This window comes from Haliaeetus leucocephalus, unplaced genomic scaffold (assembly GCF_000737465.1).
Source record: "Haliaeetus leucocephalus isolate CR32 unplaced genomic scaffold, Haliaeetus_leucocephalus-4.0 Scaffold495, whole genome shotgun sequence".
Classification (NCBI taxonomy): Eukaryota; Metazoa; Chordata; class Aves; order Accipitriformes; family Accipitridae; genus Haliaeetus; species Haliaeetus leucocephalus.
In genome coordinates, this window is record NW_010972931.1 from 3,908,388 (window position 1) to 3,920,098 (window position 11,711).

The 11,711-nt window shown below is 44.2% G+C and overlaps 1 protein-coding gene across 1 annotated transcript in view; it reads right to left on the bottom strand.

The window, feature by feature from the left end:
* LIMS1 (LIM and senescent cell antigen-like domains 1) overlaps positions 1 to 11,292 on the bottom strand; it is a 34,579-nt gene extending 23,287 nt beyond the window's left edge. The window contains exon 1 of the mRNA XM_010575684.1: positions 11,176 to 11,292. Coding sequence (XP_010573986.1) covers positions 11,176 to 11,282 — 107 coding nt within the window. The 5' untranslated portion in view covers positions 11,283 to 11,292. The remainder of the gene's footprint in view (positions 1 to 11,175) is intronic.
* Positions 11,293 to 11,711: the final 419 nt, after the last annotated feature.

Sequence of the window (11,711 nt, forward strand, 5' to 3'; positions counted from 1 at the left end):
CCAGGTGAATTCTGAGCGCTCCTAAAAGTTTCATCATTTAGTCTTTGCCACAAAAAGCATGATTAAGCTTATGTGGTGGGAGTTTAAACAGGGCAAACAAGAAGGCAACTCTAGCTGTTTCATATACTTCAACATAAATTTATTCTAGTATAAACATGTCCAAAAAATGCTTTGGTCTCTGCAAACAGAGAAGGTTCACATTCCATCTCTCCATAAGGAAATGAATATAACTGGAATAAACAGGTAAGCAGCACCTTCCCACACAATGTTTTATCAGCCATACAAGCACAGTGAAAAATCAGTCTCTGACAGAAGTCGTAGAAAGGGAGAGCAATATTTAACTATAGCATTTTCCTGTTGTAAGTAGTATTTCAAAAAAATGTTGTATTTTCTTCCTGCTGGTTACAAACATTACCAAATGAAGCCATGCTTCCTGTAAAACCAGAAATTACTTCTTCTGTGTACAGATATTTGATACTCTTTGAAACAGGCATCTCTTCCTTCCCCACTACTATTCTTTTAATCCTATGCAGACAGGAAAAACAGAACATCAAAAAGATGCAGTATCACATATGAGAAGCTCATGAGAGCTCTAATAAATTTGTGTTGCATGAGATGCAGCATACTCTCGGTTATTCTTAAAATCTGCACCCTGTGTAGTTCACTGCATGTATACTTCACTATGGTAAATATACTGTATCCAAACTCTTCCAACCCAAACATTTTAAAGATGCATTTGCACTAATGCATTTCATGTAACAACATTTATATCCCCATTTTCAATTTAAGAATAATAAAAAAAGTCAGCTACTCAATGCTAGAGGCTACACAACAAATGTCTCTGAGACTCTCTCTGAAAAGAACCATCTTTTCAAGACTGATGAGACAACATCAGGCCCACCAAGCTCAAAAGGGTCCTTCTGTTTAGACGCACACACAGTGAACTTCGCAACACCGAGGCCGTTCAGTTCTAAAATTTGAAAGTGTTTGGGCAGAATAATATTTATACTGGTGGAAATCAAACAACTGGAAAGTCAAGGGATGCACAATAGAGTGTGATCAGGCAATTGCAAGCAACTTACAACTCAGTGTATGTGTGCTCCTCCTCTATTGCTTAAGGAACAGATTTAAAGTTCAAGTATGTAAAAATATATGAGGTTGATCTTTGCATTTTCTGATATTTCAGGAAAATAGCATCCTGGCCTGTATCAGAAATGGTGTGGCCAGCAGGACTAGGGAAGGGATCGTCCCCCTGTACTGGGCACTGGTGAGGCCGCACCTCGAACACTGTGTTCAGTTTTGGGCCCCGCACTACAGGAAAGACATGGAGGTGCTGGAGCGTGTCCAGAGAAGGGCAACCAAGCTGGTGAGGGGCCTGGAGCACAAGTCTTACGAGGAGCGGCTGAGGGAACTGGGGCTGTTTAGTCTGGAGAAAAGGAGACTGAGGGGAGACCTTATTGCTCTCTACAACTACCTGAAAGGGGCTTGTAGTGAGGTGGGGGTCAGTCTCTTCTCCCAAGTAACAAGGGACAGGACAAGCGGTAACAGCCTCAAGTTGCAGCAGGGGAGGTTTAGGTTGGATATTAAGAAAATTTTTTTCACCAAAAGGGTTATCAAGCATTGGCACAGGCTGCCCAGGGAAGTGGTGGAGTCACCATCTCTGGAGGTATTTAAAAGACGTGTAGATGTGGTGCTTAGGGACATGGTTTAGTGGTGGACTTGGCAGTGCTAGGTTAATGATTGGACTCAATGATCTTAAGGGTCTTTTCCAACCTAAATGATTCTGTGATTCTAAAATGCTGCACTACCATATTTCTCTTCAGAGGAACGGTTTCCTAGCACTAATATTCAGTTCATGTCATGTGTCGCTGAAATCCACCAAAAATCCGTCACCGAATCCTTAGTCTAAAGGCAAACACCAGCCTTTGCTTCTGCCTTAGCCATCTGCCCGCGCCTGCTGGAACCGATGTTTTCACAAGCTGAACACCGTGACCCGAGCAGTTCATCCAGGAACTATAATTAATACCATGGTTCAACATAACACCCCAGCTACCAGGAGAGGCTTCCAGTACGTTCACGCAGTTCCTTGTAGGGCAGAGATAACTGTATCACCAGGCTTCCCAGCTCCCAGTGACATCCTTATTACAGTGACGTCTCCACTGGAGTCACCGTGCTGAGGACTGACCTTCAGCTTTACTAACCGGCACGTCACTCCCACACACGTCTCCCCTCAAATATTACTATTGATCTACACCTCCAGCAACATAACCTCTCGAACCATTTTTCACCTTCACTAAGTTTGTTTTTCTATTCTAGATGAGGAAGTGCAAAGTTTTTCATAGCCTGAATTGATTTGTTTTGGGCAGAAACAGAATGTGGTAAAGAAAACATCTCCTCAGCTGTTGCTCTTCTCTCACACACATAGTAAATAGTAATTATTAGTCGTTCTAGGTTTCGGTTTCACATTTTTCTCTTCCCACATTCACTGCAGCATCACCAAGCTTTAAAACCAGCAGAGGATGGCAGACAGCTGAGCCATCTGCAGTTAACACTGCAGAATTAAATAATGGCCCTAATATTCAACAGCTGAAAGAGAATAACCAGAAGTGATTTATGCTCCTAAGAGTCAAGCATGAGTAATGTATAGACAAATAAAGCTAATACAAAATAGCATTGCTTTCATACTTCATTATGACAGCCTTAACATTTTGGGTAATACAAACTGAAGGTCTTAATCTTGTACTTTATATTTATTAGCTCTCCAATACTAGTAGCAGACCTGTCAAGTATGCCGAAATGAATTTTCAATAGCAGTTAGTGCAAAGCAAGACTTCCACGCATGCTCCAAACTGAAGGCTTTGGTAACTATTGCAAGGTTTTTTGAAAGTAATGGTTTCCACCCCAACAACTGACTAACCCTGAATGAGTAAAGTAGGAGTGAATGGTTATAATATGTATTACAAGACTTGTGAAGGAAGACATAGAAGTTAACCCTTGCAACAGCGTATTGCTGGGATTATCTGGAGGAGCGGCACAGGTTATTTGCTTGGCAGAACAGAAGTGAAGGGAAAAGAGAAAACGACAGGGTTTTGTGCTTTGAATCAGAAGGGTTCCAGCCCTGCCAAACCTCCTTCCCCTTTGCTATGTACCATGGAGAAGTGGGTAGGTATAATGTAAGGATTAGCTTTAGAAAGGAATGTAGTTTAAAACTAAGCTATTACTTGTACACTTTGGGCAAAACTCATGACCTGTAACCTGGTAACTCATGGAGCTATCCTATTCTGAAGCTGCACTGCTACCGTGTCCCTTAAAAAAAAAATTAAAAAATATAAGAAGCAGTTTTTTTAATATATCAGAAATACAGTGTATGCTTCAGTTTCTGGAGTCAGTAAGGAGAAACATGCAAAACAATAACTGAAAAGCCAAACATCAAGCAAGAGAAACAGCTTTCAATGCAAACTTTCCATACCGGAACAAGAAAGGGACCAGCCAGGGCAGTTTTGAGTCATGACCCCGAGTGGGTAACATTTTTCCAATAGCTGCACAGAAACAGAGTTCAAAAGGTAGACTCAACTCGGCATCAAGAACTTTATGATCTATGAAGAGCGTGGCATGCATGGATTTAATGTGCTGGAAAAGACAAACGCCATTTCACATCCGCTTCACCTTTGTCCATCCATTCCTTGCTGGAACTGCCTGAATCTTTTGAATCTTTCATTGAAAAAGGCACAGCTGAGAAATGCTGCCAGGTATTGCTCGCTGTGTCTGCCAATATGTTATTTCCTTTGAGGCTAATAGCTAATAGCTTTTAATTAATTTTCTTCTACCTCTATCATGGCCATTAGACCAGATAGAAAAAGCAGAAAAGCTACAGGGAAATATGTCACAAAAGTCATAAACCAAATTTCTCTTGTTGGACGAAAGGCTCCAAAAAATCACGAACTTCATCTCCTTGATATATAAAGACACATCACAATCTGCTGGCAAAGCTGAGCAGTATCATCCAAAACCACTGCTCACAGAGCGCTGTATATTAAACCATTATTTCAAAATGCTACCAGGAACTACCTAAAATCAGAAGTTTCTACAAAGATGCAAACTGAACAATGCCAAAAGCTGCTATGACAAATCAAGCAAAGAAAAAATGAACATGCAACCACGTGCACTACAGCATCAGATAATACACAGGAAAACTCAGAGCATCACTCATGTTTGGGAAATGTCCTGAGATTCCTGGGTGCGAGGCGAGACCAGAGGAGTTAACCGAAGGGAAAAACAACAAATGTCACAAACTCTGCAGGAAGTCCCCAAGCCACAGCTGGCAGCAAGCTGGGATTACTACCGAGGGAAATCCCATAAAAGGCCCACTCTTTCCTTCTACCTCCCTCCACAGGCATCAGCTTTTGGCCACTGTCAGAGGCAACACACTCGGCAAGCTGGAGCTGTTCCCATGTCTGGAGAGCATCATGTAAAAAAGGCTCACGGTCCTCTCGAGGACACGGTGTCTGTTAGCTTTGCATTTCCTCCAACAGCTCAGAGACCACAGGAAAACAAACAGAAAGGGAACCCAAACTTACAGCCTTTAAGCTTGTTCTCCCCAATGCCTGCAAGTTGGTAATTTTTATTAAGTGGTGACATTGACATAATTTAGTTTTTCTCTCCTCTGCAGAATACTTCTGTGTGTAAATTCACTTCAGTGTGACAGACTGCGTTCAAAGGAGAGCTTAATTATAATGAAGAATAATGAGCAATCACAGTACATTTTCTGTAGAGAACACCTCTGATTAGGTGTTATCAAAACACATGAAAGCAAAGCAAAAAAAAGAAACCTATGACTTATCTTTAGCCAGCTAATCCTGTAAGAAAGAGCAATGAAAATCCTAATTGCTATAATTACTGCACTTTAACAATTTACTGAAATCACAGATTATTACAATGAGGCAAGCGTAAGAGGAACAGCAGTAATTGCTGGGGTTTCTGTTACACAAGCAGCTACCTCCGGTCATTTGGAGTCAGGGGACGTGACAGTCAGGGTGAGCAAGTCAAAGAAAATCACTTGGAGTTGTTATGCAATGCAGGAGAGAAAGGGTGAGAGAGAAGGCAAGAAAAAAAACGGGTGTGTTCCTCATGAGTTATTTTAACCCCTAGAGCAATGAAAAGTACAGCACAAATGAGAAGTAAAGCCTCTAGTCATTTGGATACCTCACACTAAGGCTCAACGCAAATTCTAAGTATCGCAATGTTAAAATATAACTATGAAGCATATTTTTGCTGGCTGGAAGTTACTAGAATTAAGAATAATAATTCAGTGTTACATTTACATGGGCAAATCCTCTCTTCAATTAGAGCAGCTAGCAGATGAGCCAAATTATTTTTTAATCAAGAGTTCCCAAGCATCTGATTCAAATGAGTATTTCTAGGTCCCAACGCTCTACTATTCCAACAGTTTCTAACCACAACAAAAGAAGCAGCGTAATTTTTTTGTGGCTTAACATTTATTTTCAAGCTCTTCCTGGTTTAATAAATTAGTCTCTTTTTACCAATGTATTGACTAATTACTGCTTTACCTGCTGACACTGGCACTGTGAGCAAGTGAAACATCTACTTACAGAAAGTGGCTATATATTAACATTTGTGATGCCGTTAAGAAACGTCACCAGTGGAAATCAACTTTAAGAATGCTTCCAGGTGCAGACAGATCTTTTCTTTCTGCCTTCCCCTGCCCTCAGTACCCTAAGGCGTCTGAAAATTCAACAGCATCCCTGGTTCCCCAGACAGTCCCCAACCAGCATCTTCTTCTCTCCCTCCTAGGACGAGCAGGAGGTCTTCAGGGGGGACATGCAGCTGGAAACAGCTGCACACCTTGGCTGGCTGCTACGCATGGGGCTGAGGAGATCTGTGACCTCGCACAGCTCCCAAATGCTGTATCTCATAAAGAGAGGGAGGCACTCAGCCCTACCGCATTGCTGATGTTTGGGGGATTTTATTCATTTGTTTCTTTTTACACTCACCTACGAGCTTTGCCGTGCAGAGCCTATCCCCCTAAGGCTCAGTGGGACGTAAGAATGTGCTTATGTCTCCTATTTCATCTGCGAGGGAGTCTTTGCGCATGAAATTTTGGGGCACATCCACATGCCTTCCAGTCTGGAGTCAGTGTGCAGAGGCAGGCGGGAGCCTGAACGGACCCAGCAGAAGATTGCCTGCACCTACTCACGTAGATGTACCCATCAGCTTCAGCAGCAGAGAGCAAAGGGAAGGCAGATACTTTAAAGCTGTTATTGTGGAAAACATCCACGGTGCTTTCTGCACGAGAGAACAGAGCAGTGAACTACCCCAGTAACTGACAGCCACCGACTGAAGCTTGCCGATGATTATTTGTTGTAAATGCTGAAATGTACTGTTTGGTAAAAACTTGAGACTATCCTCTTCAAAAGTTGTTTGCATTTTTAATTGCATTTGAACCTATATGAACTTAGAAAAGAGAGCTATGGACAACAATCATCAAATTCACTTTAAGTGTAACTGTCAAAAAAAAAAAAAAAATATATAATTGCCCCTGCTTTTCCCAGTAGCTTGTATTGAGCTTTGGAAATTAATAGTATCAAATTTTTTAGAGGAATCATTCTATTTTTACAAAGGCCACAGGATCAGAGGGGGAAAGAGCAAAAATAGCAAGCATGCCGCTACTGTTAAGTGACTCCTAATGATTAATCATAAATGTATGCGTACAATTTCCTTTGCATCCTGTTTGCTGAGGAAAGCAAGAAAGATAGCTCAGCATACAGAGTTTTTACATGCCATTTCTAAAGACAAGGCAAGACAAGATTTATCAGAGATGTCATTTTTTTCCCACCAAATCAGTATAGCCGAAAAAGAACAAGTCTTCCCCTCCATTCTGAAAAGCAGATTTCTCAGGTTGCATTTAGTTCAATGACTTTTGCATCTGCTGCAGACAGGGGAGAGATGAAGGTGCCAGGCAGCTGCCTGTGCTTTGAGCTCGGCAGCTGGGGAGCATCCTGCGTATTTAAGGTCTATGCACCGGTGAGCCCAGCTCAAGCAGGGGAAGGGAGGACTGCGTTCAGCATCCCTGCCCCAGCGGAGGTCTAAACCGAGCACATTTTTGTACTGTGCAAGCTCAAGAAAAGGATGAGCTATCCAGACCACCTTTTATGTGGGGCAGGCAGGCTCCCTATAAAGTCAGTAATGCACCTGTAACATCTACAGCAGCACATTAAAAGGCTTCCAGAGCGGTTATGGGGTTTGTTAAGCGATACATGGAGTGGGAGAGGTGGAAAGAGAAGCCGAATTTCCCACCCCCATCAATGTGCTGTGTTGTCAGGACACGGGCTGGCATTCCTTCCACCTCACTGCAGGTGATGGGACAACCTGGGCATGGGTTATGCCAGGAGGAGCTGGGACGGAGGGGACAAGAGAGGCTCCCTGGGAGAGAAACTCATTCCATCCTAGGACAGGTTTCTAAAGGAGAGGGATGAGTCCTACCCTCCCACCCCGGTCCCGATCTCAGTTGAGTTTAGGGCTTGCTATTTACGGCTTTCCCTTGAAATGCCCTCACTCTCCTCAACTGGATGGGCTCCGGCGGTCCTTCCCAGCCCCCTCAGGTCCTCACCGCTGCCGGCAGGACCGCTCAACCATCGCACCGTACCACCAGCAACACTGAGGGAGCTGGGGCAGATTTTGAACTAGCACCGAGCCCCAGCCTGTAAACTGCAGCTGGGCAGTGGGTGCAATGCAAGGCGTTGAGCTCCGTCTGCAGCAGGACGAGGAATCACAGCAATTTGGTGGGCAAAATGAGCAAAACCGTGCACTAAAGTAAGCTTTGCTGCTTGCGAAGCAAAGCAGGTAGCCACAGCTGCGTGAGATGAGTTCCCGTCAAGACAACCTGGCACCTACTTGCTAGAGCAAGAGGTGTTTGGAGAGACTCTGTTAAATTCAAACATTCATTTAGGAGCTTCTACTGTAAACAGAAATCTGACAAGCTATGACACTTAATGCTAAGAGCCAAAATATATTCCTATGGTCTTTCCTGCAAAAAACTGAGGGAAATGAGCGTAGAGACTGACTCATCATAAACTGAATAGCAGATCTGGAAGACAATGATGGGGGTCAAACCTCTGGGTGAAGTGACATCAGTGGACACAGATGCAGAAGCTAAAGCTCGCCTTCCTGTTGCGGAGCTCAGAGTCCCATGGCACACGACCTATCGTGAAGCTATGTCAACATAGGAAATCATTTTTATACTGTAAAGAGAATTGTTTCAAGCAATTTTGGTTCTTGGAAAATAAAATGTATGTGCTACGTTATATGATAAACATACGCTCTGTACACATTCAGGAGTTCCAGTACGTTGCTTCACAGTGCCCTAATTATTAGTAATCTCAGGTTTTTTAAGTACAAATGACACTGATGTTCCCAGGAAAGAGCAAAGGCAGAATTTTGGCACCAAGCCCCCCCGAGCTGCTTTGCAGCGCTGACACTGCCAACACTCGGAGAGGTCTCGGCTGCAGTTCGTGGGTGCATTAAGTCTCCGTCCTACCGAGCAGCATCCAGCTCCTGCTGCAATGGCCGGACCCAGGAGCCGCAATTACAGCGGTGATTGCAGCAGCAGAGAGGAGGCAGCCCAAGACACCCCGCAGGCAAGGCGAAGGGGCACGCACGGCTGTCCGTCGGGTTACTTGCTGCTGGTTTGTGCCTTACCAGAGGACCACCCCAGCCTGGATCCCAGGAAACCGCTCCCAAAGGAGACAGAGACCTCAACAAGGGCAGGAGAGAGAAGTCTAATACTGGGGTAAGGTGTAAAAGGCTGTAAAATGAGAACAGGCAGATAGCTAGCATGCATGACTTTAACAAAGGGTGATTTTCTTTTTTTAAATACAGAAATTCTGACAGAGTATCCTGAGGACATTGGCATCTCGAGTACATTTTGGCCCAGGATTAGAAAAATACGGTACTTGAACCAAGAGAGCAGCTTTCAGTGAACTGTTCCTCGAGGGTTGATATTATTTAACACATGTGGATTAATATGTATGTAAAACGAAATACAAAGGCACTAGAACAAAGAACTGGAGAGAGAAACTACAGGAGGGCATTGCAAAGCCATGGAGGATGGCAAGCTATATTTAGCAGACATGAAAGAAACCCTGTCTTTCTTGTGGACTCCAGATACTCTGAAAGTATTTGCTAAGGACAGGCATCTAAGTGTCGCTGGGTAGAGCACATGAAAAAAGCTAGAAGTTTCCAGTTTTAGAAAACTAAAGAACATTTTTCCTCTTTGTTCCTGATTGCTCTTTGCCCTGTTGTTATGCCATTATTTTGTATTTACAATGCCATAGCCTTTTGTCACGGAGAATGCAGTAAAAATGACAAATAAGGCTGCCTGGCAACACACTGAAATACCACCAAAATGGGTAAGGAAGGAGCAAGGTTTAGTTTGAATAAGAACCAGCTTAAGCTGTTAGCAAATACAAGAGAAGCTCTGTTTTTAGGTACGAGTTGTTCCCCTGCTCTAGGAGCATCATCTGGCCATGCTCTGTTCACCTTCTCGTATCTCCTAGACCCTGCCCTGAGCTGATTCATAAGTCCCCTGATCTGCTATTTCCTCCAACTTGGATTTTATTTCTCAAGACCAATCCCTGTTTCACATATTTCTCATCTTTAACCGCAAGAGGCTCAGGAAAGGATCAAAACACCTGGACTTACACTGGTACAGACAACCCCTTCCCCCCACCCAGCCCCAAAGGGTCTCATTCCTATCTTGGATGTGCATATAAATAAGAGAAACAGCAACACAACCATAGAGAGCTAGCACTCATTTTTATGTATATGCTTTAAAAAGCAGCTTTCTTTTCCCTCAAAAGATCTATTCTTCCTCATTGCTAGTTTTGTATAAAAGAAACTAAACATAAAAAAGTCCAGAATCTCTGCACATCTCTTACTCTACTAATTGCTTATTCTTCCATCTATAGTCATATAAATATATTGCTAATACTATTAGAAATCCACCTAGGAAATCAATTCAGAATGAATACTATAAATAGATACCAAGCACACATATCAGACCCGCATGTTAACACATTCCTAGAACTGATGAGCTATTTCTGATATCTCATGGCAAATAATCTCATTATGATGATACATTTTGCCACAATAATTTTTAATTAAGGTGCTTAGTTATAACAAAAGGGTAAATCCCCCAAATCTGAATACTCATCCTTCTGAAATTGCTAACTCAGGTAATGAACACACAGTAACAAAATCCCTCTAAATTACACAGCACTCCAATCCGATGCACAACCACCAACAACGAAAAATAATCTAAAAATACAACCAGAGAACAGGCATTAGGAGATAGGAAGTGCTTCCTCTCCACCGAGGCTTTTGTTAGCGTTTACACAAGGATCCTTTTCTGAGGAGCCTGAAGTGGGAACAGATTGCTTTCACACCGAGCACACTTAGAAAAAAAACTTTGCATTTTTACTTTTTTTTTGGTGTCTGCACTTACTCAGGTTACAAACAATCCTCTAATCTCCCTGCTCCAAACAGAGGCTTTTTGAAAATTCTCTGTTACTCTTTCAAAAGGCACATAGCATCAGGAAGATAACCCTGGACATTAAATGGCTTTCCAATTTTTGGTCACCCTTCCTGGCTAAGGTCAGGCTAAGTGGTCCTGCTGCATTCTTTTGTCTGAAGTCCTTTCCACAACAAAGAACCCCCCATGAAGAAAGCCAGAGCCCAGGACCCCCAGCCCCTCGGAGGGGCTGCGCCAAGACCCCCGACAAGCAGCACAACCCCCAGCGCCCGGGTGACCCAAAACTGACTTCAAACCAGCGTGAGCAAAGTTGTCGGGCTGCGGAAAGTTATCTACTTGCAAGTGCTGGCTGTCAGAAAGGATCCAGAAGCACCCACCAGCTAATATTTGCCCTTCCCAGAGCCAGGGAAGGGAGTCACACCATCGCCAAAACCCACAAGGTCACCATACGGCTCCTGTGATCCCTCCTTCCGAGTTTTTTTGCTGTAGCGCTTTGGGGACTGCTTCTCGACGCATGTGTTTTGCAGTGACTTTCCCGAGCTGTGTTTGCATTTCGTTTCCTAAAACCGCCGAACGAAGCGAGCAGGCTGCTGAGAAGGGCTCGGCGGTGCCCGTCAATTCACACTCACCTCAACTTCTCTTCGTGTGACCCGGGCAGTCCCATGCTATCCGGGCGATCCCGTCTCCTCCTGTACAGACCTGAATGTGACAACTCTTTCAGCTGCAAGGCCGTCATATTTCTCTACCTGGAGGGTTGGAATTTTTTTTTTTTTTTAAAGGGGGGGGGGGGTGTGCACTCGCGTGCGTGTTTTGCCTTTTGAGTTGGGTCGTCCCCCCCCTTTTCTCTTCCAGCCTCTTCCAGATGTTGCTGCCGAGGAACGCGCCAGCCAAGATGCCTGGAGAGAAGAGGTTCGTCGGCGTGTCGGCACACCTGCGCCCGCTGGAGCGACCAACCTCCGCAGGCAGGGCAGGCAGGGCAGGCAGGCGGCTGCCGCTGCTGGGTTTCCTGTTTCTCATAGGTACACACCCTCCCGAAGGGCACCACGTTTCCTTTATCGCCGGATCGCACCTCAGGGATGTCTGCCGCAAACTCACCGCCTGCCCTCCAGCTTCACTTCGAACTCCCGCTGCCCCGACGGATCGACCCTGCCGTGCGGTGCAAAGC